The sequence below is a fragment of the Nerophis ophidion genome, linkage group LG14 (assembly GCF_033978795.1).
Source record: "Nerophis ophidion isolate RoL-2023_Sa linkage group LG14, RoL_Noph_v1.0, whole genome shotgun sequence".
Lineage (NCBI taxonomy): Eukaryota > Metazoa > Chordata > Actinopteri > Syngnathiformes > Syngnathidae > Nerophis > Nerophis ophidion.
In genome coordinates this window covers 5,886,471-5,914,438 of record NC_084624.1, presented here as the reverse complement: position 1 = coordinate 5,914,438, position 27,968 = coordinate 5,886,471, and the positions used below count along the sequence as shown (strand labels likewise).

General features: G+C 41.0%; 1 protein-coding gene across 1 annotated transcript in view; it reads right to left on the bottom strand.

Annotated features, from left to right (window-relative positions):
- Positions 1-3,873: 3,873 nt before the first annotated feature.
- Positions 3,874-27,968, bottom strand: part of acvr2ba (activin A receptor type 2Ba) — a 56,596-nt gene continuing 32,501 nt past the window's right edge. Inside the window, exons 9-11 of the mRNA XM_061919714.1 lie at positions 21,014-21,152; positions 11,179-11,309; positions 3,874-5,094 (exon numbers count right to left, since the gene is read on the bottom strand). Coding sequence (XP_061775698.1) covers positions 4,900-5,094; positions 11,179-11,309; positions 21,014-21,152 — 465 coding nt within the window. The 3' untranslated portion in view covers positions 3,874-4,899. The remainder of the gene's footprint in view (positions 5,095-11,178; positions 11,310-21,013; positions 21,153-27,968) is intronic.

Here is a 27,968-nt window from a genome sequence, read left to right as displayed (position 1 = left end):
TAAAGAAAAAAAAATATATATATATATCAATTCTAGCGTAGTCTTCTAGAACATTCTAGTAATAAAAACACTTTAAAAAACAAACAAAAACTATAAATTCTAGCATCATCTTGATGCATTGTAGTAAAAAAAAAAAAAAAACACTTAAAAAATGAAACACCTCAGATATGCCCTTTTATGAGACATGTCGATCATTTTTTCCAATGTTATTTTTTATGTATTACAAAAGTTTGGGACGCACCTAATCTTTGAATAACGAGAAAAGGTGTGTCCCAACTTTTGAGCACTTTCTTGTGTCATTTCCCGCTAAAAGACCACCAAATATATTTATATTTTATGACCACATGAAGAATGATTTTGTGTACAACGGCCAACAATTGCAGCTTTTGTTGACACTTTCTGGTAAAAAAGCAAAAAGTCTCAACCATCTTCTATTTACAACAGTCTCCATCTCTCCTTCTATACATGTTTTCTTTTCTCAAACAGCATGAACACTGACAACTGCTTGGGTTGTGGTAAAAACATTCAAAATATTAAACATTGAATTAAAATATATTTTTTTTCTCTCTTTTTTTTTTTTTTCAAATCTTCAAAAGACAATAATAAAACACGTCGACAAGTTTGGGAAAAAAAACCAATGAAAATACATACAAGTTGATATACATGTAGAAATAATAAACAAAAAAAAAGGGCAGGGGGTCGGGGGGGAAAAGCCTGAGGTAATTTTGTCAGAATATCTGAGGTCAGTCTGGAGGAGAGCAAGCAGCTGAGGGCTCAACTCCTCCTCCTCGTCATCGGCATCCGCGCCACGGCGGACACAAAAAGGTGGAGAATGTAAGACGTGGCGGGTGGAGTATGTCCGCAGAGAATACAAATCCTTGAGTATCCTGGAATAGTCACAGCAGCATCACGGACATTCAGTCATGTATCATGTGAGAAGGATATACTGCACACCCACATGGACGTCTGCTTTGCATCCGAGACTAAAAGGCCAACGTTTGAGCTCCCATTGCATCTCTCTCACACACACACACACACACACACACACACACACACTGAGGTATCTGAGGGGGGGGGGGGGGGGGGGGGGGGCTGCCGAGTGGCTTCCACACGTGGTCAAAATGATAAAAACTACAGACAAAAACAGACACATGGCCTATGCTCAAAAAAGGCGCTCGCAAGGATAAAACAAAGACTTCTGAGGAGACAAAAGTGACAGTCAAGCCCACACTGACATGTTGAACCGTTTTTTTTTTCCCCATTTGGTGAATGTCTGAAAATTACCCCCCCAAAAAATGGGTTTTATGTTGTCTTGAAACAGGGGTCTCCAAACTTTTAAACACAGAGGCTATTTCATCCCTACAAGCCTGTTTTGCAGGTGATATATACTGGGTATATATAGTCATCCGACCATTTTCTACTGCTTGTCCCTTTTGGGGTCGCGGGGGGTGCCGGAGCTTATCTAAGTGTGTATATATATATATATATATATATATATATATATATATATATATATATATATATATATATATGTATGTATATATATATATATATGTATGTATATATATATATATAATGTATATATATATATATATATGTGTGTATATATATATAATGTATATATATATATATATATATATGTGTGTGTATATATATATATGTATATATATATATATATATACATATATATATATATACACACACACACACACACACACACACACGTATGTATATGTGGGAAAAAATCCCAAGACTATTTCATCTCTACAGAACTGTTTTTACACACACACACACACACACACACACACACACACACATGTATATGTGGGGAAAAAATCCCAAGACTATTTAACCTCTACAGAACTGTTTTTACACACACACACACACACACACACACACACACACACACACGTATATGTGGGAAAAAATCCCAAGACTATTTCATCTCTACAGAACTGTTTTTACGCACGCACGCACGCGCGCGCGCACACACACACACACACACACACACACACACACACACACACACACACACACACACACACACACACACACACACACACACACACACACACAGACACACAGACATGTATGTATATGTGGGAAAAAATCCCAGGACTATTTCATCTCTACACAATTGTTTTTACACACACACACTCACACACACACACACACACACACACACACACACACACACACACACACACACACGTATGTATATGTGGGGAAAAAAATCCCTAGACTATTTCCTCTCTACAGAACTGTTTTTACACACACACACACACACACACACACACACACACACACACACACACACACACACACACACACACACACACACACACGTATGTATATGTGGGGAAAAAATCCCAAGACTATTTCATCTCTACAGAACTGTTTCATGAGATTTTCCCTCAATCTCCTGATGATTGAGGGAACCCCTCATGAAACAGTTCTGTAGAGATTAAGTAGTCTTGTGATTTTTCCCACACCTACATATTGTACTCTACCACGGTATCGAGCACTATTCTCTGGATAATCTAATTAAGACATATACGGATATATATATATATACATATATATATATACACACATATATCTATATATATATATATATATATACATACATATATACATTATGTATATATACATATACACGTGTAGATGGCGACAAGGAGGCGGAGAATGCGGCAGAGCGGAGAATGCCGGGAGCGACGCCACCGCAATCGAATTCAGGTGCATGGCTCACACACCGGGGAAAGATTAACATTCCTCCTGAAACTGTATAAAAGAGGAGAAGGAGGAGAGATCGAGGAGAAAGGAGTTGGAGAGCCGGCAAGAGCGATCAAAGGGCAACAGATAGCGAGCCATAGAAGAGGACGACGGCGGCGGCGGCGGCTGAAAGAGCGGACCGTGAGCTAGCAGTGGAAAGGAGCAGCTGAAAAGCGATCCGTCTTGAGACACAGCTTTGATTGAAAAATAAAGCGAGTCAGACCTGCAAAAAGAGATGTCCTTCCTGGGTGGTCCACTGAACCCGCACGAGGACAGCAAGAGACTGTCACATATATATATATATATATATATATATATATATATATATATATATATATATATATATATATATATATATATATATATACACACAGAGCGCGATGATACGTTATCGAGGGGAAAATGAAAATGCCTTTTTAGACGATATGATTTGCCTGAGTGGCTAGGAGACACCAAGAGTAACAAGCGGTAGCAAATGGATTAGAAGGGACAGACTGAAAACAAAATTTATCAAAATAAAAACTTTTTTTTTTTTTCAAACTTGGGACTTCCTGCGGGCCGTAGTTTGGAGACCTCTGTCTTAAAATACATTACGTAAAAATAAATCTTAAATGATTCCAAATGATACTTTTGTAAATTTGAAGAAAAGAAAAACACATTTTAAAACGTTCCTGATTTTTCCAAGTCGTTATTATCACAGATTTTGTAACGGATGACTGTTAAGATCGAGGATCCTAGTAAATTTCAGCATACTGTAAAGCATTTTGCATTTGTACTGAGAAACCATGACTATTTCATAGCTGCAACAGGTTGAAACCCACATTTTTTGGGGCCACAAAAATAGCAATTAACATATTTGCTTGATGCTATTTTAACTTACAAAAATCAGGAATCAATCTCAATTTTGAAGTTCTTAAAATCAAAAAAATATGCTTAATTGTGTGTTTTGGTTACAGAATCCTGGTAAATGCTGGCTTTGTCTGAAAAAATAAAATAAAAATAATACATTTCACATTTTTACGCTCTCCTGCAAATTTCTTCAGATATTTCCAGCTGGATAACATTTACCCACTCACCAAATAAAAACTGTAAATGTGTCCATGCTATGTAAATGACTCATTACTGGCTCGAGTGTACATTCGTTCAATGGTCACACATACACACACATTCTTTCTCACACTCACACACACACACACACAGTTAAAAATGAAGAATGTGTAACATTGCAACTCCAGACACTGGCAAAGGAGTAACTGTGAAACTCTACACAACAAAAACATGAGAAAAAAAAAAAAAAATCTTATCAGAGGACATGTGGACATGTCCATTACAGCTTAGAGAAAAAAAAGCTCCTATTGGATACCTGAGAGAGGTAGTTCCCCGAGGGAGCACCACACGCGTCCCCAACATGTCCAAATGTTTTGATAATAATAATAATAATAATAATAATTAGAATAATAATACCACTGCTCAGCACCTTTTAGCGCCATAAAAACCGCTGTGCTCCGTTATTTTAAATGTTTGTTGTCCTTTTCAGACGTCGTCTATTCTGTTGGGAGGGAGGCATTCACAGGTTTCAAATAAGGGAGCACACAAAGAGTTTAAAAATCCTAGAAGCTTCGACCCCTGAGGAAGATGAATATATTTCGTCTTAACAGTCTCAAAAAACAAAAACAAAAAAAACCAAAGCTTCCTCCCAGTTGTGCAGCGCATCCTCCCGAGGTTTGGACCTGAAGTTTAGTTTCATTTGGCTGCTTGTGACTACACGGGGAGGACGTTAAAGAAAGAAAAAAAAAAAAAAGTCATGAGGTAATTAAAGGAAAAAGTAGACCGACACAAATAAATGGATGAGGTAATGACGACATGTAGTGTTTCACGTCGCATAGCTTACACTACTCCCCAACTACAGCAGAAGGATATGGTAGTAAGACGTAAAAGAGAAAAAAACAATACCGGTATGGTGATAAAATAGCAGCTGCATTCAAAAAATTGCTCGTTTTCTTCTTCTTCTTCTGTTATTATTAAATATTCACGGAGATCCACTGAGTTTGGGTTTGACCAAAAAAAAAAAAACGTCAAAAAGTTAGGAGCTGAGGGGGCCAAAGATGGTCGCCACCGCCCCCTGTTTCAGGTACTGGACTCTTTGGGAGGTAGGTCCTCGTTGGTGAGAGGCGTCACCATGGAGACGGGGCCGTCTGAGGTAGTGCCGCCGGTGGTCCTGGCGATCTGGCCGATACGCTCCTCTACGCAGCCGGCAGACAGGCGGGCCTCTGCGTCGTGGTCCCAGCATTCCTCGATGGTCTCGCACAGCTGGCTCAGACCCTGAAGGATGGGACAGGTCTTTATTTTCATTGCACAAGTACAACGGAACTTTGTTTTCGGCACAAACCTGTTGAAGATTAGACAAACAAACAGTGTGCAGGGTTACAGAACAGGAACGCTGATGGGTCGCCCCGTAAAAGAGGGGGAAAAAGATAAAACGCTGGGGAAGGATGAGTAAAAAAATAAATCTAGACTGGAGTGGGAATAATCTTCCATAGCACATATACATCTCGAGAAATCTAGCAATGGAGGGAAGGGAGTTCGGGGCCATGGTGGCAGGCCGCAGCTCTCAGGCTCTGAGCATCCTTTCATCACCCCTATGGGATTTGCGTCGATGGCGTTGGATTGGGGCCACAGACAAGCTGCTATGACAGGGGTAGGGAACCTATGGCTCTAAAGCCAGATGTGGGTCTTTTGATGACCGCATCTGGCTCTCGGATAAATCAGAGCTGACATTGCTTAACACGATTAATAATGAATGATTCCACTTGTAATCACAGCGTTAAAAATAACGTTCAAAATATAAAATATCGTCATGCATTTTTATGTTCAAGAAGTTGGTGAGAAGTCAGAGGGTTCTTCAGACCACCAAGCACTGACATGAGAGCCAGTTTCAGGGTTACAATATTGTTTTATTTTTCAATAAGTCTCTCAGTTGCTTTCCGCCAATTGTCTTTTTCTCTTTCGTTATTGTCGTACTTTGGTTTCTAGCCCCAAGCCCGTCTCTCCCCTTGGCTGCTGCTTATAACATAGCGACAGGTGATCGGATAAAAAGGCCCAGGTGGGCCTTCTACGCACCTGTCGCTGAATTCCAGGCCGGTCCTGGTAACACCCTGCTTCGCTGCAGGCTCGCAGGCCACGCCCCCTCCACAGTTAGCTTCAGAATAACAATGTTATTACCAGAGGTGGGTAGTAACGCGCTACATTTACTCCGTTACATCTACTTGAGTAACTTTTTGGATAAATTGTACTTTGTAGTAGTTTGTATGCAACATACTTTTACTTGAGTACATTTATAGAGAAGAAACGCTACTTTTACTTTGCTCCATTTGTCTGCAATCAGGTCGCTACTCGCTACTTTTTTTAATCGATCTATTAATGTTTGTTTTAGTTAATGACAGAGCTTCAAAGTAGGATCTACGCATGCCTGCGTTTCACCAATCACATGCAGTCACTGGTGACGTTGGACCAATCAAACAGAGCCAGGCGGTCACATGACCGTCACACGTAGAACCCGACATGTTGAAAAACTTATTGGGGTGTTACCATTTAGTGGTCAACTGTACGGAATATGTACTGTACTGTGCAATCTACTAATAAAAGTTTCAATCAATCAAAAGTGTAAAGGAAAAAAAGACACTTTTTATTTCAACCGTACTTCCTGTCAAAAGCCTAAAGACTGATCGCACAGTTCCTGTCTTCACAATAAAAGTGCCGCTCCATCGCGCCTGCGTAAACAAAATAAGAGTCTCCGAAAGCCAGTGCAAACAAGCGAGCAAGCTACGGAGTTTGCCGCCAATGTATTTCTTGTAAAGTGTATAAAAACGAATCTGGAAGCTGGACAAATAAGATGCCAAAAACCAACGACTTTCATGTGGTATTAGACAGAAAGAGGAACTTTTTTTCTCCTCCATTTGAAAACCGGGACGTTATCAGCACTTTACTGTCTGATTCCAATCAATGCAAGTCATCAGAATCAGGTAATACACCCACTTATATTCTTGTCTTCATGAAAGATAGAAATCTACATTAAAACACCTTTTACATGTCAACAAAATCGGCAAAATAAATAAATATAAATTATATACTGTATATATAAATGTATGTATATATATGTGTGTGTATGTATATATGAGGTAGATCACCTCGACTTGGTCATTTATTAAGTAATTGATTAACGTTGAAAAACTTATTGGGGTGTTACCATTTAGTGGTCAATTGTACGGAATATGTACTGTACTGTGCAATCTACTTATACATGTTTCAATCAATCAATCAATCAATCAATCAATGCCTAGTGAGCCTATGGTGCTGTTAAGTTATTGTGGCTCAATTTGCCTTAATTTTTATTTTATTTTAATGTATTATTATTTAATATATAATATTGTTTTACTTGCTTAAGAGATATTCCTGGCTCTGAATTTGCTCATTGCTATTTTTATGTTTTTGTGCATTATTTGTTGCCGTAATCATTAAACGAACAGGTTATTCATCAGTTACTCAGTACTTCAGTAGTTTTTTCCCAACATACTTTTTACTTTTACTCAAGTAAATATTTGGGTGACTACTCCTTACTTTTACTTGAGTAATAAATCTCTAAAGTAACTGTACTCTTACTTGAGTACAATTTCTGGCTACTCTACCCACCTCTGGTTATTACAAAGAATAAAAGACCTCTCTAGAAATGTTGGTCTTTCTTAAAAATGCATGCGTTTTGTTGTGTTCAGTGTTAAAAAAAAATATTATATGGCTCTTACGGAAATACATTTTAAAATATTTGGCTTCTTGGCTCTCTCAGCCAAAAAGGTTCCCGACCCCTGTGCTATGACGTCACCATTCTCATCATCATTACAAAAGTGACCACGACTCACCCAAGTCGCCTTTAACAAAAAAGTGACTTTTTAACAGTAATGTGTGTCTCTAAAAAGAGAAGTGTCAAAACTGCGGGCCCTCAGGCAGGCGGGACATCTTGGAATATTTTTCTTAAACACAAGTATTTTCATTCCATACGTGTTCTCTCTTTTTTTTTTTTTTTTTTTTTAAAGGGTCATATTATGATTTTTTCCCCTTACATTTTAACCACTTCCTCGTGGTCTAAATCAGTGATTTTCAACCACTGTGCCGAGGCATGCTAGTGTGCTGTGAGATATTGTCTGGTGTGTCATGGGAAATTATGCAACTTCACCTAATTGGTCCAAGAAATAGTTTTTGCAAATTAATAATCATAATAAATCAATCAATGTTTACTTATATAGCCCTAAATCACTAGTGTCTCAAAGGGCTGCACAAACCAGAACACAAACCACTACGACATCCTCGGTAAGCCCACATAAGGGCAAGGAAAACTCGCACCCAGTGGGACGTCGGTGACAATGATGACTATGAGAACCTTGGAGAGGAGGAAAGCAATGGATGTCGAGCGGGTCTAACATGATACTGTGAAAGTTCAATCCATAATGGATCCAACACAGTCGCGAGAGTCCAGTCCAAAGCGGATCCAACACAGCAGCGAGAGTCCCGTTCACAGCGGAGCCAGCAGGAAACCATCCCAAGCGGAGGCGGATCAGCAGCGTAGCGATGTCCCCAGCCAATACACAGGCAAGCAGTACATGGCCACCGGATCGGACCCCCTCCACAAGGGAGAGTGGGACATAGGAGAAAAAGAAAAGAAACGGCAGATCAACTGGTCCAAAAAGGGAGTCTATTTAAAGGCTAGAGTATACAAATGAGTTTTAAGGTGAGACTTAAATGCATAATAACGTGCCGTTGTCTAGTGCCTGTGCTGTGTAGAGCTTGGCAGGGTAATCTCGTAATACTCCATATCAGTAGGTGGCAGCATTGCTTTGTAGAAGTCGGAACGTGTCGCGGATGGTTTGTCGTGATCCCAATATGCGGAGCACAGCGGGAGACAGTGTGCAGGTAAAAAAAAAGGAATGAAACGCTTAAACCAAAAATTAACAAATCGCAAGTCCCGCTAGGAAAAGGCGCTGAAGCATAGGGATGGCTACGTAAAACAGAACTCGCAACAAAGTAAACAAAAACAGAATGCTGGACGACTGCAAAAACTTACAGCGTGCGGAGCAAAGACGGCGTCCACAAAGCACTTCTGTATATGACACGACGATCAACAATGTCCCCACAAAGAAGGATAGCTTACGCACAACTGAAATAGTCTTGATTGCGAAAACAACGCAGGTGCGGGCAATAGCACTGAAAGGAAGGGGTGAAGCTGCTACAGGAGAACAACAACAAAACAGTGCAAGACAGGAACTAAAGCATGACACACAGGAAACAACAACAAACTCAAAATACGCCACGACAACCTTGTAAAGTTTCATTTTTTAACCTTTTCTGCTGGTGGTGTGCCTCAGTATTTTTGTTTATGAAAAAAAAAGTGCCTCGGCTCAAAAAATGTTGAAAAACACTGGTCTACGTAACATGTGACTGCAATTCTTTGGTCAAAATTTTGCATAGATTATGTTTTACATCTTCAAGCCAATTTGTGACCGTCTCTTAAAGGGGAACATTATCAGCAGACCTAATTAAGCGTCAATATATACCTTGATGGTGCAGAAAAAAGACCATCTATTTTTTCAACCCATTTCCGAACTCTAAATGGGTGAATTTTGGCGAATTAAACGCCTTTCTGTTTATCGCTCTGGAGGTGATGACGTCAGAATGTGACGTCGCCGAGGTAACACACCCGCCACTTTCATTTCCAACACATTACAAACACCGGGTCTCAGCTCTGTTATTTTCCGTTTTTTTTACGATTTTTTGGAACCTTGGAGATATCATGCCTCGTCGGTGTGTTGTCGGAGGTTGTAACAACACTAACAGGGAGGGATTCAAGTTGCACCACTAGCCCGAAGATGCCAAAATGTCTGTCGCCAGACCCCCTTTGAATGTGCCAGAGTGTCTCCACATTTGACCGGCGATGCTAAGGCAGACATGGCACAGAGATGTATGGATAACCTGCAGATGCATTTGCAACGATAAAGTCAACGAATTCACAAAGGTGAGTTTTGTTGATGTTGACTGCCAGCTAATCGATGCTAACATGCTACGCTAATCGATGCTAACATGCTATTTACCGGCGGTGCTAAAGCAGACATGGCACAGAGATGTATGGATAACCTGTAGATGCATTTGCAACTATATTACGTTTCCTTCCACCCACATTCAAGTTGCTCCAGTGTCACAAGATGGGAAAGTCCTGATCGTTTGGTCCGCACATTTTACCGGCGATGCTAACGCAGCTATTTGGCCATGCTATGACTATGAATTCGCTCAATAGCTTCAGTTTCTTCTTCAATACTTTCATACTCCAACCATCTGTTTCAATACATGCGTAATCTGTTGAATCGCTTAAGTCGCTGAAATCCGAGTTTGAATCCGAGCTAATGTCGCTATATCTTGCTGTGGTATTCCCATTGTTTGTTTACATTGGCAACACTGTGTGACGTCACAGGGAAATGGCCAGTGTCTTCGCAGAGAGCGAAAATAAGGCACTTTAAAGCTTTATTTAGGGATATTCCGAGACCGGTAAAATTTTGAAAAGCATCATTTGAAAAGTCACCCGCTAGAGAATAAGGAGTGCTTGAAACTCTGCATGTCAACATCTTTGTTCGGTGCCACACCCACAAAATGCCGAAGCAACCATTTCCACATCAACACCGTATGAAAAAAACAGTCAACAACAGAAGGAGATAACGTCTGCATGAACCTACCACATAGCGAAGGACATACACTATTTGATTTCCTAATGTGCAGCTCATTTTTATTTGACAGTTATTGAAATATCTTGTGTGACATCATGCACAAAAGTGCACTTTATTTGTTTTAAACTATTATAGTGGCGTTCTGTACAAAAAGTGCACTTGAATTTAGTGTTGTTTTGATAAGTCATCTTAGTGACATCATGCACAAAAGTGCACTCGTAGCTTATTTTAAAATGTCTCTGACAATCTTGCACTTTCTGTTTTGGATTTTACATGAATGTTTGTGCCACTGCTTGATAACGGTTTAATAAATACAGTTTTGGTAAATTGACTTAGTTGTGATTTCCCTTTCTGCATGAAAGTTTAAAAGTAGCATATATTAATGCAGTATGAAGAAGAATGTTTTAATGTAGACACATAGAATCATCATACTGCTGTGATTATATGCATCAAGTGTTCATTCAAGACTAAGGCAAAATATCCAGATATATATCGTGTATCGTGACATGGCCTAAAAATATTGAGATATTAATAAAAGGCCATATCGCCTAGCCTTAATATATTTATATACACATATATATGGTGCCCCCCAACCCCAAATGATACACGATATAACTGCTGCTATTGATGTATTTCTACTCACAGGATGTTTGAGCCAGCAGTCCTTGATGACTGGACGCATTTTCTTGTGCACAACCACATCCTGCAGGTCCTCCAGGGATGGATGCTGACCAATTTCGTCCTCAAACGGCAGCATGTACTCACCGGTGGTACCTGAAAAATCGGCAGGAGGACATTAGTAGAGGACGACAACATTCACAGTGTGGACAAACATATAGCAACTTACCACAGAAATCAATTTAGTTTGAGCACAACACGCTAAATCTTCAAGGGTACCTGCACTTCCTTTGGAATTCCCTATCATTCACAATCCTGATGTGACAATTATTTCAAGTATTTTGGTCATTTTAAGCATGTGATTTATTTCAGGGAGCACATCACAAATTTCCTTTAACGACGACGACAACTACTACTAATCAGAGTTTATGAGAATATACCTACGGAGGTTCTTTTTCATCCAGGTCTTTGTTATCTCAGGGCGTTCAATCACTCGCAACTGGACTGCTTGGTTTGTCTTGGAAGACGTCTCGCCGCTTATCCGAGTAGGCCTAATCAGTTTGTGCTCATAGACTTAGATTGGTTAGAAACGACGACGACAACTACTACTTTGGGACAAATGATGATTTGGAACCATATCTTTTTGAGCCTGGATTTACAAAGTACACGTTTCAAAAGCTGGGTGCTAAGCAAATCCAGCTTAAGTGAAACACTAAGGGCCTGATTCAGATCCAAATACCCAGCGCTTAACTGTGTGCAATCTATAAAATAGCGTGTACTATTAGTGGGCATGTTGCAAGACTGTGTGTGCAATTGTAACGTGGTGCAGACCACTTTAAAATGAGGATTTTGCGGGTACTATACGAGGCATCATCTCGTAGACTCTCTGTGGAGGGGGGCGTGGTCTGCGGGCCTGCCGCAGAGCGGGGTGTGTAAGGACCCTCCTTGAAGCAGAGTTGGCAGGTGATTAGAATACCCAGCTGGGACTGATCATCCAATCAGCTGCCATACTTATTAGCAGCAGCCGGTCCGTGTCACCGAGAGGGAGGTTGGAGCTGCTAATGGACAGACACACGCGCACGAGAGTTAGAAAAGACGACACCCAGAAAGACTGAAAAGTCAAGGAGCAAGATCTGAAAAGTGGTGTGCTATCATAGCGTGTGTGCGCTGGCAATATAGGACATTGCGACCACCAGAGATTCGGACTAGCGTGACGCTTTGTTAGCGTCAGGACAACCCACTAGGGAGAGAGACTTCCACACACTCATTTTCTGCCCATCAATATGTTGGCATGCTCCTACCTGTGGTGTTTTGCTATGTTTTCAAACATGCAGCAGACATATTACTTTTAATGGGTATATTAGACACAGTCCTGCAGTGTATCTGACACCCGCTTTTTTTGTTTACTCCGGCTCAAGGCGCAAAAGCATGCATACTTAAAGAACTTTGTATCATAAGAAATATATTCTATGTGAAAAAAAAACAGAAAAATACCATTTTATTTGAATAAGTCCTTAAGTCGTCAAGCAGCTATAAAATTATAAAACGATGTTGCCGAATAGATCAGTGGTTCTCAACTTTTTTTCAGTAATGTACCCCCTGTGTACATTTTTTTAATTCAAATACCTCCTAATCAGAGCAAAGCATTTTTGGTTGAAAAAAAGAGATATAGAAGTCAAATACAGCACTATGTCATCAGTTTCTGATTTATTAATTTGTACAACAGTGCAAAATATTGCTCATTTGTAGTGGTCTTTCTTGAACTATTTGGAAAAAAAAAGATATACCGTATTTCCTTGAATTACTGCCGGGTCAAATTCGCTTCCCAAAATAGTTAGCGCGTGCTTAGTATTACCGCCTGGTCAAACTCGTGACGTCACGAGCGACACTTCCCCTGTCATTATTTTCAAAATGGAGGAGGCTGATTTCAATACCGGTAATTTGAAATCGCAAATAGGGAAGAACATTAAGAGCTATTCAGTAGGATTTAAGGTCCAAGCTTACATCACACTCAAATTTTGACTGCATACCTTTGGTAAGTGCCGTAGTGAGAAGCAATTTTTAAATAATTAGCGCATGCTTACTTTTACCGCATGTAAGCGCAGGAGTGAGAAGAGGTTTAAAATTAATTAGCGCCCCGGCGGCAATTCAAGGAAATACGGTAAAAATAACTAAAAACTTGTTGAAAAATAAACAAGTGATTTAATTATAAATAAAGATTTCTACACATAGAGGTAATCATCAACTTAAAGTGCCCTCTTTGGGGATTTTAATAGAGAGCCATCTGGATTCATGAACTTACCGGTAATTCTAAACATTTCTTCACCAAAAGAAAAATCTTTAAAGGGGAACATTATCAGCAGACCTATCCAAGCGTCAATATATACCTTGATGGTGCAGAAAAAGACCATATATTTTTTCAACCGATTTCCGAACTCTAAATGGGTGAATTTTGGCGAATTATACGCCTTTCTGTTTATCGCTCATGTGGTGATGACGTCAGAATGTGACGTCTCCGAGGTAACACACCCGCCATTTTCATTTTCAACACATTACAAACACCGGGTCTCAGCTCTGTTATTTTCCGTTTTTTCGACTATTTTTTGGAACCTTGGAGACATCATGCCTCGTCGGTGTGTTGTCGGAGGGTGTAACAACACTAACAGGGAGGGATTCAAGTTGCACCACTGGCCCGAAGATGCCAAAGTGTCTGCCGCCAGACCCCCATTGAATGTGCCAGAGTGTCTCCACATTTTACATAACAGAGATGTATGGATAACCTGCAGATGCATTTGCAACGTTAAAGTCAAGGAAATCACAAAGGTGAGTTTTGTTGATGTTGACTTATGTGCTAATCAGACATATTTGGTCGCGGCGTGACTGCCAGCTAATCGGTGCTAACGTGCTATACTAATCGACACTAACATGCTATTTACCGGCGGTGCTAAAGCAGACATGACACAGAGATGTATGGATAACCTGCAGATGTATTTGCAACTATATTACGTTTCCTTCCACCCACATTTAATGCGAAAAAAACACTTACCATTCGACGGATTTAAGTTGCTCCAGTGTCACAAGATGCGATAGTCCTGATCGTTTGGTCCGCACATTTTACCAGCGATGCTAATGCAGCTATTCGGCCATGTTATGGCTATGAATAGCGTCAATAGCTATTCGCTCAATAGCTTCAGTTTCTTCTTCAATACTTTCATACTCCAACCATCCGTTTCAATACATGCGTAATATGTTAAATTGCTTAAGCCGCTGAAATCCGAGTCTGAATCCGAGCTAATGTCGCTATAACTTGCTGCGGTATTCCCATTGTTTGTTTACATTGGCAGCACTGTGTGACGTCACAGGGAAATGGATAGTGGCATCGCAAATAGCGAAAATCAGGCACTGTAAAGCTTTTTTTTTAGGGCTATTCGGGGACGGGTAAAATTTAGAAAAAAATTTCAAAAAATACAACAAGCCACTGGGAACTGATTTTTATTGTTTTTAACCCTTTTGACATTGTGATAATGTTCCCCTTTTACATCAATATTTATGGAACATGTCCACAAAAAAATCTATCTGTCAACACTGAATATTGCATTGTTGCATTTCTTTTCACAGTTTATGAACTTACATTCATATTTTGTTGAAGTGTTATTCAATAAATATATTTATAAAGGATTTTTGTTATTTTTAGAATATTACTGAAAAATCTCACGTACCCCTTGGCATACCTTCAAGTACCCCCATTTGAGAACCACTGGAATAGATGATATCCATCCATCCGTCAATTTTCTACCGCTTGTCCCTTGTGGGGTCATGCAGGGGTGGCTGGACCCTACCCGAGCTGCAAGCGGGCGGAGGGCGGGGTGCACCCTGGACAAGACGTCACCGCATTGCAAGGCCAACATATCTCCAGATGATATATTTAATTTCATCATCATCATCAGCCGTTGTCAGTCCACTGTTGGACGAAAGCCTCAGCTTGTTTATGTCATTTGGCGTACTTTTCATGCTGGTTATTAGCCTACACCTTCCACGCTGGCTTGGTGCGGGTTGGAAGGAGTATTTCATATCAGAGATCCTTCTCCTAGACCAGAGGTGCCCATTACGTCGATCGCGAGCTACCAGTCGACCGCGGGGGGTGTGTCAGTCGATCTCCAGCCAGGCTTTTAAAAAAAATAGACCTAAAAATTAGTGATCATCAATCTTCACCAAGACGTCACTTAAATGACATTCACGGTACCGGAGGGTCTTGTGAGATTACGCTGGCTGCTGCAAGATCATTATTATGAAAATATGACCGAGAGGAAGGCGAGAAACACTTTTTATTTCAACAGACTCTCGCGCCGTACCTTCCGTCAAAACTCTAAAGGCCGACTGCACATTTCTTATCTTCAAAATAAAAGCCCTGCTTCATGCTGCCTGCGCTAACTAAATACAGAGTCTCGGAAAACTGGCGTGCACAAGCGGTCCCTCAGAAAGCTGGCGTGCACATCACTTGTGCACGCTAGCTTTCCGAGACTCTTATTTTGTTAGCGCAGGCAGCATGAAGCAGGGCTTTTATTGTGAAGATGGGAAATGTGCAGTCGGCCTTTAGAGTTTTGACGGAAGGGACGGCGCGAAAGTCTGTTGAAATAAAAAGTGTTTCTCGCCTTCTTCTCTGTCATTTTTTCATAATAATGAACTGGCAGCAGCCAGCGTCATCTCACAAGACCCTCGGGTGCCGTGAATGTCAATCAAGCAAGCTACGGAATTTGCCGCCAATGTTTTTCTTGTAAAGTGTATGGAAGCTGGATGAATTAGATGCCAAAATCCAACCACTTTCATGTGGTATTGTACAGAAAGGACAACTTTTTTTTCTCCTCCATTTGAAAATGTGGGCGTTATCATCATTACTGTCTGATTCCAATCAATGCAAGTCATCAGAATCAGGTAATACACCAACTTATATTCTTGTCTTTGTGAAAGAAAGACATCTATATGTGTTACACATGCTTGTATTATCATTAAACACATTTAACTTGTTTACAAAAATGTCTCTTTCGTTTATAAATGATATATATAAATGAGGTAGATCCCCTCGAGTTGGTCAATTGAAAAGTAGCTCGCCTGCAGAAAAAGTGTGGGCACCCCTGTCCTAGACTAATTGCCTTACTGAGCTGTTGAACTTAGTCTGTCCTGTTTGTTGTCCCGCACCCCATTTACCCAGGGACCCGCTCAGCTTTATGGCGCTGACCGCCCGCCAGTCACAAGAGAAGGTGCAAACGGTTCTTTGTGTGCATTTTACAGACGTTAGTTGGGACTCACTAACCCCACACACAACCTCCCATCTCATGCCTGGATGTAGTTTAACGTCCGACCCAGGAAACTTATTTAATTTATGACTGTCCAAATAAGTTGAAACTATATTTAATTTATGACTGTCCAAATAAGTTGAAACGCACACGTACAGAGGACTCTAAGTCAATAGTCTGCTGCGGATCGGCTCTCGTGGTGCAAACTGTCAGTTTGCACGTCCTTCTGACACGTGCTGAATAAAACGCAAAATAGTGCTCGCAATACAGTGATTGTGAATTGTGAATTATATTTATATAGCGCTTTTTCTCTAGTGACTCAAAGCGCTTTACATAGTGAAACCCAATATTTAATTTACATTTAAACCAGTGATGTGTTGATAAATATTTTTTTGTAAATGGATGGATGGATCTTCTGGTATTGTGTCTGTTTTGATGATCAGCATATATTTCGCATTTTAATAAAGACAGACGCAAAATGGCTTGCACGCCTTATTCTGCTCACTCAACAGACACAATCCACTTTGCACATGATTAGTGGATCAGCTTTGTGTGTGCTGTCGGATTTGCACTTGTTTTAGTACATGCAAACTTTTAGTAAATCTTGCCCTTAGTAAGGAAGAAATACAAAATAAGAATAAATGGTAAATGGTTGTACTTGTATAGCGCTTTTCTAACCCTTTAAAAGGAGCCCAAAGCGCTTTGACAGTAGTTCCACATTCACACACTGATGGCAGGAGCTGCCATGCAAGGCGCTAACCAGGACCCATCAGGAGCAAGGGTGACGTGTCTTGCTCAAGGACACAATGGACGTCACTAGGATGGTAGAAGGTGGGGATTGAACCAGTAACCCTCAGATTGCTGGCACGGCCACTCTCCCAACTTCGCCACGCCGTCCCAAGAACATTACAAAACAGTGACATACAAAGCCTGCTTTCACTGAAAAGCCTGCAACGGGATGTTTACATCTTTCAGACTTGGATTCCTCGTTTAGATGACGAATTCATCATAATCCATCATTGTCACCGACGTCCCACTGGGTGCGAGTTTTCCTTGCCCTTATGTGGGCCTACCGAGGATGTGGTAGTGGTTTGTGCAGCCCTTTGAGACACTAGTGATTTAGGGCTATATAAATGAACATTGATTGATAATCCTCACTCTTCAAATAAAAAATGTTGGGAGGAAATGAGTATCTTGCTGTGTCTTCAGATCTAAGTTGAATTTTAAAGTTGACCAAGTTCTCGGCTTATGACGACAACTTTTTACTATATCAATCATTCATCCATCCATCATCTTCCGCTTATCCGAGGTCGGGTCGCGGGGGCAACAGCCTAAGCAGGGAAACCCAGACTTCCCTCTCCCCAGCCACTTCGTCTAGCTCTTCCCGGGGGATCCCGAGGCGTTCCCAGGCCAGCCGGGAGACATAGTCTTCCCAACGTGTCCTTGGTCTTCCCCGTGGCCTCCTACCGGTTGGACGTGCCCTAAACACCTCCCTAGGGAGGCGTTCGGGTGGCATCCTGACCAGATGCCCGAACCACCTCATCTGGCTCCTCTCCATGTGAAGGAGCAGCGGCTTTACTTTGAGTTCCTCCCGGATGGCAGAGCTTCTCACCCTATCTCTAAGGGAGAGACCCAAACTCATTTCGGCCGCTTGTACCCGTGATCTTATCCTTTCGGTCATGACCCAAAGCTCATGACCATAGGTGAGGATGGGACCGGTAAATTGAGAACTTTGCCTTCCGGCTCAGCTCCTTTTTACCACAACGGATCGGTACAACGTCCGCATTACTGAAGACGCCGCACCGATCCGCCTGTCGATCTCACGATCCACTCTTCCCTCACTCGTGAACAAGACTCCTAGGTACTTGAACTCCTCCACTTGGGGCAGGGTCTCCTCCCCAACCCGGAGATGGCATTCCACCCTTTTCCGGGCGAGAACCATGGACTCGGACTTGGAGGTGCTGATTCTCATCATTCATTCAATCAATGTTTATTCATATAGCCCTAAATCACAAGTGTCTCAAAGGGCTGCACAAGCCACAATGACATGCTCGGTTTAGATCCCACATAATGGACATACACGTGTGAGAAAAAGTTTAGAATCTAGCATTAATTTTTATTAACTCAAGAGGCTGTTCAGCAGCAGCAGCTACTTTACCTCTGTGAGCAAGACGCTGTGTTACTAAAATAGTTTCTCAGTGTTGGCTCTGACAATAACGTTTCTGTAGCGTAGTTAAAATGCAGGTCAAACATGGAAATGTATTATTGGCGGTTTTTTAGATGTTTTACGTTGATGACTGATTGATTAACTCCACTGTTAGCCCTGCCATGTACAAGCAATGTTTTACAGTTAAGACGACACAAAAAAAGACGAAGATGTGTGTTCTTTTCTTACACGAGGATTGTGGATAATAGGCAAACTTCGCCCAAAAAAGTGCAGTTCCCCTTTAACCCTTCTATTATGTTGAGGGTCAATTTGACCCATTTCCAGTTTTTGTGTTTATCAAAGTACTGGTTATCTTTTCTTTTTCTTGCTGAAATTTGCTGACTTTTCCTCATCTAGGGTCATGAACTGGTGTGTAAAATCTGGACACTTTGTTGAGTAGTGGAATGTCTTGCAGGGGTTGTATACAAAGATTATGTTGCGGGTCATTTTGACCCAGACACTTTAATGTGGGTAAATAGCCAAAATAAACAAGTCTCTTTGATGTACTTTTTACTTTGATGTACAATTGTTTGTATTTTGATTGCCTGTGTGAAGGGAGGGAACTTTCTCAAACTTGTCCTTGTCACTGTTCTCATGTCATCTCTTTGACAAACTCACCAAAAATGAGCTCCAGAAGGATGACATCTGAGGAGACAAGGACAGGTGTGAGAAAGTTCCCTCTCTTCACACACCTGGCTCTGGGTCTCAGAGACAATCAAAATACAAACAATTGTACATTAAGTAAAAAGTACATCAAGGAGACATGTTTATTTTTGGATCCGAACAGCTATTTACCCACATTAAAGCGCCTGGGTCAAAATGACCTCCACTGGCTTCCTGTGCACTTAAGATGTGACTTTAAGGTTTTACTACTTACGTATAAAATACTACACGGTCTAGCTCCATCCTATCTTGCCGATTGTATTGTACCATATGTCCCGGCAAAAAATCTGCGTTCAAAGGACTCCGGCTTATTAGTGATTCCCAAAGCCCAAAAAAAGTCTGCGGGCTATAGAGCGTTTTCCGTTCGGGCTCCAGTACTCTGGAATGCCCTCCCGGTAACAGTTCGAGATGCTACCTCAGTAGAAGCATTTAAGTCTCACCTTAAAACTCATTTGTATACTCTAGCCTTTAAATAGACTCCCTTTTTAGACCAGTTGATCTGCCGTTTCTTTTCTTTTTCTTCTATGTCCCACTCTCCCTTGTGGAGGGGGTCCGGTCCGATCCGGTGGCCATGTACTGCTTGCCTGTGTATCGGCTGGGGACATCTCTGCGCTGCTGATCCGCCTCCGCTTGGGATGGTTTCCTGCTGGCTCCGCTGTGAACGGGACTTTCGCTGCTGTGTTGGATCCGCTTTGGACTGGACTCTCGCGATTGTGTGGATCCATTATGGATTGAACTTTCACAGTATCATGTTAGACCCGCTCGACATCCATTGCTTTCCTCCTCTCCAAGGTTGTCATTGTCACCGACGTCCCACTGGGTGTGAGTTTTCCTTGCCCTTATGTGGGCCTACCAAGGATGTCGTAGTGGTTTGTACAGCCCTTTGAGACACTAGTGATTTAGGGCTATATAAGTAAACATTGATTGATTGATTGAACATCATCTTTTTATACAAACTCTGCACAAACATTCCACTACACAACAAAGTGTCCAGATTTACACACCAGTTCATGACCCTAGATGAGGAAAAGTCACCAGATTTCAGCAAGAAAAAGAAAGGATAACCAGTACTTTGATCAACACTAAAACTGAAATGGGTCAAATTGACCCTTAACATAATACAATTGGAATAAAAAATGTATTGTATGTCACTTTTCTAAATGTTTATATAACCTAAAATAAAATTGTTATTGGTTTAACCTGTTTTCTTGACTGTTTTGAGTGCATTTACACAGTGCGGGTCAAAACGACCCGCAACATAATCAATGTCATTTTTCCACCATATTACAATACATTTTGGATTATTGCTACTTAAAGATGCTAAAAGCAATCAAATATACATCAACTATCTGCCTCAGCTATCTGAACAGAACAAACTTTGTATTTTGAGCGACAAAGAGAATTAGTGGGATATCTAATAATACATCAAATAATGAATGTCTTTTTTTTATTTTAAACAATATTCACTTTACAATGTGCTGAGGAACAATAACAAACAAGTTGCGGGCTGCACTTTGGACAACCCTGATCAGCACGCAGAAAAACAAAAGTGTATATTTTCAGTCATCTCAGCCGGGCTTTAACTGTGGCCAGATAGTCTCCGCAGACAAGGACGTAAACTAATCCTTTGTTTATTGGATCAGCGTGAGGCGCCATGACCTTTACCCTCCTAAAACCGGCATTCCGGTTGGACTCACCGTCCATCTCGCTGCAGCGGGACACCAGCTCCCACAGCACTAAGCCCATGGCGTACATGTCGATCCTCAAGAAGGAGTCACGCTGGAAGTTGATGGCTCCCTCTAGCACCTCTGGAGCCATGTAGCGCCGCGTGCCCACCTGAACCGCAAAAAGTCGGATTTTAGAATTGTATAACCTTGTAGAATAGAATAGAATAGGAGTTTTATTGTCGTTATTACAGTGAACAGGCTCAAAGAACAACACAATTGGAGAAGATCCCCTAAGGTGTATATATGTATGTATATATGTATATATATATCCACACATGTATATATCCATACATATGCATGTAAATACATGACATTATTGCACATTATAGTCCCCCCAGTTTAATGCTTGTGGATTATTTTGTCTGTTATGTTTATTTCTGTTGTGCAAAGTGGTGGCAAACACTTAATAAGTGGCAGGAGGAAAGATCACAATGTTATGACGTGGCCTCAATGCGGGCACATGTGCCCCTGCATGAGCAGGCATCACGTTTATGGATTATTTGCAGGGCTGCAACAACTAATCGATTAAAATCGATTATAAAAAATAGTTGGCGATTAATTTAGTCATCGATTTGTTGGATCTCTGCTAATACCACCTACGTCTCATGAGGTGGCATTAGGCCAGCCAATGATGTGTCATGTCTAGCTCACGTGACGACTCAGTCTCCTTTGCCGGGAAAGATTCGAAAAATTGCGCAGGAAAACAGTACGGATAGTTCAGCGGAGAAACATCTTCAGGTTATTGCTTTAACGGAGAAAAGTGTACGACCTAAGTTGTCAAAAGTGTAGGAAAACTTTACTTTAAAAGACTTCAAAGAAGACCGTACAACATTGCTTCAAAGCACCTGAAAAGGAAACATGTTGGAGCCATGGAAGAACTCACGGTACGTAACTTTTTAAGTCCATAGTCCGGGTACATTGATCCGTTGGTGTCCGTCTTTATGTGTTTTTAATCTTTTGTTAAGGAGGAGATTTTGTTTAAGGAAGCGCAGCAGCAACTGTTATGTATTAACTTTCAGAGTGTTAGGAACTTTTTGGATTGATTGATTGATACTTTTATTAGTAGATTGAACAGTACAGTACATATTTATTATTTATATTTAGATGATTTAAATCACAATGTTGACTTTAAACTGTGCGTAATGACATGAAAGTCGGCGTCTTTACCGACTGTTGACTTTTTGTGCCGCGTTTTGTGAGCTCATCTGACGTAATAGAAGCGGCGTTAGTGATTGACGAGGAATGTTCTAGACTTACGTGTAATTATTCCACTCTGGCTGGATACATTTTTTCCCACAGTTCCCCGAGAAGGACAAACTGTAGTGAAATTGTTGGATGGGATTATATCAGTGTTTTACACCCAAACATGTCATTAGAATTTTTAGAAGTGGCGACTTATCCAGTGTGTACGCCGCCTTCCGCCCGAATGCAGCTGAGATAGGCTCCAGCGACCACAAGAGGGACAAGCGGTAGAAAATGGATGGCTGGATATGGGAACAACCATATGACACGTGTTTTATTAGCACACTCGGCTGTAGACCGGCTGTCAGGTTCAAACACCGAATTACATCCTTAGGTCGCTGGTTCAAATCCGGCTCGAAGGACCAAGAAGATGTCAGGTTTAAACACCAACCTATTAGGGACGGCGTGGCACAGTGGCCGTGCGCAACTCGAGGGGCCCTGGTTCAATCCCCACCTAGTACCAATCTCATCACGTCCGTTGTGTCCTGAGCAAGACACTTCACCCTTGCTCCTGATGGGTGCTGGTTGGCGCCTTCCATGGCAGCTCCCTCCATCAGTGTGTGAATGTGTGTGTAAATGTGGAAGTAGTGTCAAAGCGCTTTGAGTACCTTGAAGGTAGAAAAGCGCTATACAAGTACAACCCATTTATTTATTTATATTCCGTACAATTGACCACTAAATGGTAACACGCCAATACGTTTTTCAACTTGTTTAAGTCGGGGTCCACGTTAATCAATTCATGGTACAAATATATACTATCAACATAATACAGTCATCACACAAGTTAACAAGTTATACATTGAATTATTTACATTATTTACAATCCGGGGGGTGGGATGAGGAGCTTTGGTTGATATCAGAACTTCAGTCATCAACAATTGCATCAACAGAGAAATGTGGACATTGAAACAGTGTAGGTCTTATTTAGTAGGATATGTACAGCCAGCAGAGAACATAGTGAGTTCACATAGCATAAGAACAAGTATATACATTAAAGTACATTAGGTTATTTACAATCCGGGGAGATGGGATGTGAATGGAGGAGGGTATTAGTAAAGTGTTGAAGTTGCCTGGAGGTGTTGTTTTAGAGCGGTTTTGAAGGAAAATAGAGATGCACTTACTTTTATACCTGTTGGGAGTGCATTCCACATTGATGTGGCATAGAAAGAGAATGAGTTAAGACCTTTGTTGGATCGGAATCTGGGTTTACCGTGGTTTGTGGAGCTCCCCCTGGTGTTGTGGTTACGTTAAGGAAGTAGTTTGACATGTACTTCGGTATCAAGGAGGCGTAGCGGATTTTATAGACTAGGCTCAGTGCAAGTTGTTTGACTCTGTCCTCCACCCTGAGCCAGACCACTTTGAAGAAGTGGGTTGGATTGAGGTGTCATCTGGGGTGGAGGTCTAAAAGTAACCGGACTAGCTTATTCTGGGATGTTTGGAGTCTAGATTTGAGGGTTTTGGAGGTGCTGGGGTACCAGGAGGTGGAGAGTGCGACGACTTCATTTTCTGTGTTGTTTTGAGTGGCTACAGGCATTCATGAGTTCAGCTTTTTTGAGTAACGTGAACGTTACTGATAATGTGTCTCCAGCAGATTTGACTCCGTTTTGAGAGAGAAAACGCACGATTACCAATTTCGAAATAAACGTAACGGACAGAAATATCTCAGGTTCGTTTCATTATGGATCAATGTGACCGGGCCCAATAAAGCTATATAAATATATTTAGATTTGAGTGACGCTTTAGTATAACTAAACGTTACGAAGGTGCTGGAAAATTACATGCTATTATTCAGAGGCAGCCTAAAATAAATCCTTTATTATTCACAGCAGAAACATGTGCAATATCTGATCCGATGAGTTACATTTCTGTGTTATCATTAGTGTATGCTGCATCCCCAATGGCCATTGATTTAATTAAGCTTTTTTTTTAATGTGGTGGCGTATTTGCCTTTTTACATCAGAAATTATTAATTAAATCAACTAGGTATGTATTAAGTTACATGTAAATTTTGCTACTATGTATGTTCATAATATGGTTTCTCATTTCAGAAAGAAACAACCCAGTATTAGCGACTTGGTACAAAGGAAGGTCTGCACACCACAGCAAGCGGCTGCATTGACTGATGGTATCCTGGATATGTTGGTAACTGACATGAGGCCACTATCAAGGTATTAGACAAATGATTCACGTCCTTACACTCTTCCCTCGAGGACACATTTTAACAAAGTGATGGAGGGGAACTATGAGCAGACATTCCAAGCAGTGTAGACTGACATAAAAGCCACCAGAGTAAAATTGCTCTTACTACTGATGTGTGGACAAGTGTAGCCTACCTTGGCAATACATGCCATTACATTTTTTTTTTTTTTCCCAAGATGGCGCTGCTGTAGTGGCTGCTATAGGCAGGAGCTCTGTGCTCTTGTATCATCCTTTTGTGTTTCCCTCTTGTTTTCATGTGTTATTATATTTTTTTGCCTTTTGGTCCGGGACCCTTTGGGACTGTGTGACAAGGGGTGCCACTTTTGTGACCTCTGTGGTGCTTTTTTTTGTGGACTTCTGGATCTGCCTCCCGGGAGCCTTTTGGCCATGGAGACAAGCTGCTGGGTCTCTGCCACACCGGAGTACGTTTGGAGGGACTGGAGGAGATGCGGATGAGGGGACAGGGCTGCGGAGCTGGCACTGAGCGCTGGGACGGAGAGGCTTCGCGGTGTCTTGGCTGGGTGAGCAGGTGTCGGACACCTCAGTCACCTTGGACGTATACTCGCTCATCCATGCGGACTGGACACTGGCCGAGATTGGAGTCAGATGTCTTGGTTTCTTTGTTGGGTCTGCTCTTGTCTCTGGCCATGCTCCCTCCACCCCAGTGGACGATGGCGTGGATCACCGCAGAGGCCACCACAGTGGATATGTTTCTTTTACTTTTTATTCATAGCTGTATGTAGAAGTGTCTGGTTGTATCTGCTGCTTTAATGTCTTTAATGTCCTCTGTGTTCTTTGATGTTTCCCTCTTACACACATGGAAGAGGGATGTGTACTATGGCTATGAGTTGTTTTTAGTTTGTTTTGTTTTTTTGTATTTTATTTTTTTTTTTTTCCCCTTGGCCTCAGTCTGCACCCCCTCTCCAAGGCCCAGGCTAAGACCGATTTTTTTTAAATTTCATTTTAATCTTCTATCTCCCCCCCCCCACACACACACCCCCCCCCCCTTGTTTACCTGTATCTCATCTTTTTTTTAAGGGGCGCTGGAAGCCGGCAGACCCGTCAGCGATCCTGTTCTGTCTCCCTGTAATGTTTGTCTGATCTTGAATGGGATTGTGCTGAAAATTTTAATTTTCCTGAAGGAACTCTCCTGACGGAATAAATAAAGTACTATCTAATCTAATCCATCTAATTGGAAATGAATGGAACATGAAGTCAATTTGCCTTACGACTATGCCACTAGAGGAAAGACATTCGGCATCAAACATTGCAGAATGGTTTGAATGGGTAGTAGCCAGGTTTGAAATTCCCCTACGCAAAATTATTGCTATTCAGCATGACATTGGTGCACTTTATAAAAAAAAACATTTTTGTAACATTTGCCTTGTTTTATTTGGCAAGTTAAAAGAACATGGTGCCAGTATGATGTTTTTTTTTTTTTAAATAACATACCGGAAAGGATAGAAATGTGGTTCGTCTCTTTTATCTGATTATTAATGATTAATCGATTATGAATTTGATTGTTAGTTGCAGCCCTAATTTTCATACGAGTTGAGAAATTGTGTTAGATGTAAATATAAACGGAATACAATGATTTGAAAATCATTTTCAACCCATATTCAGTTGAATATGCTACAAAGACAACATATTTGATGTTCAAACTGATAAACATTTTTTTTTCGTGCAAATAATAATTAACTCTAGAATTTGATGCCAGCAACACGTGACAAAGAAGTTGGAAAAGGTGGCAATAAATACTGATAAAGTTGAAGAATGCTCATCAAACACTTATTTGGAACATCCCACAGGTGTGCAGGCTAATTGGGAACAGGTGGGTGCCATGATTGGGTATAAAAACAGCTTCCCAAAAAATGCTCAGTCTTTCACAAGAAAGGATGGGGCGAGGTACACCCCTTTGTCCACAACTGCGTGAGCAAATAGTCAAACAGTTTAAGAACAACGTTTCTCAAAGTGCAATTGCAAGAAATTTAGGGATTTCAACATCTACGCTCCATAATATCATCAAAAGGTTCAGAGAATCTGGAGAAATCACTCCACGTAAGCGGCATGGCCGGAAACCAACATTGAATGACCGTCACCTTTGATCCCTTAGATGGGACTGTATCAAAAATCAACATCAATCTCTAAAGGATATCACCACATGGGCTCAGGAACACATCAAAAAACCACTGTCACTAAATACAGTTTGTCGCTACATCTGTAAGTGCAAGTTAAAGCTCTACTATGCAAAGCGAAAGCCATTTATCAACAACATCCAGAAACGCTGCCGGCTTCTCTGGGCCCGAGATCATCAAAGATGGACTGATGCAAAGTGGAAAAGTGTTCTGTGGTCTGACAAGTGCACATTTCAAATTGTTTTTGGAAATATTAGACACCGGACCAAAGGTGAAGCGAACCATCCAGACTGTTATCGACGCAAAGTTGAAAAACCAGCATCTGTGATGGTATGGGGGTGCATTAGTGCCCAAGGCATGTGTAACTTACACATCTGTGAAGGCACCATTAATGCTGAAAGGTACATACAGGTTTTGGAACAACATATGTTGCCATTTAAGCGCCGTCTTTTTCACGGACGCCCCTGCTTATTTCAGCAAGACAATGCCAAGCCACATTCAGCACTTGTTACAACAGCGTGGCTTCTTAAAAAAAAAAAGAGTGCGGGTACTTTCCTGGCCCGCCTGCAGTCCAGACCTGTGTCCCATTGAAAATGTGTGACGCATTATGAAGCGTAAAATACGACAGCGGAGACCCCGGACTGTTGAACGACTGAAGCTCTACATAAAATTCAAAGCTTCAACAATTAGTTTCCTCAGTTCCCAAACATCTATTGAGTGTTGTTAAAAGAAAAGGTGATGTAACAGTGGTGAACATGCCCTTTCCCAACTACTTTGGCACGTGTTGCAGCCGTAAAATTCTAAGTTCATCATCATCATCATCATTTATTTTTATTCCTTTCATGAAAATGCATATTTACAAGCCACGTACAATTGACACTTTCATAATTTTTTGGGTTTCTTATACATTTCCATGATCAGAAAGGAGCAGATGGAAGAATAATCTTATATTTATCTGTCCCCTTTTTTAACACAAATTACAGTATTTTAGATGACTTTATAACTGTTCCCTCCACCAACATCCAAACACCAACATACTTTTCCATTTTCCTTTAAGCATTTTCACAATGACACGTCCAATCTAAATCAAAATTCAGTTTGATATAATTCCAGTTTTCTCTTTTTATAACTCTTTTTAAATACAAAGATATTCTTACAGGTTTTTAAGTCTTTGTTTAGAGAATTCCGTGCTTTCACACCAACAACAGACAAGCACATTTGTTTCAAATTTGTTCGCACTCTTGGATGTTTAAAGTCATACAGCCTTCAGTGGTTCTCATCTTCAGATGTGAACACAAATAACTTTTTTATGTCCTTCGGAAGAACTTTATTTCTCGCTTTGAACATCA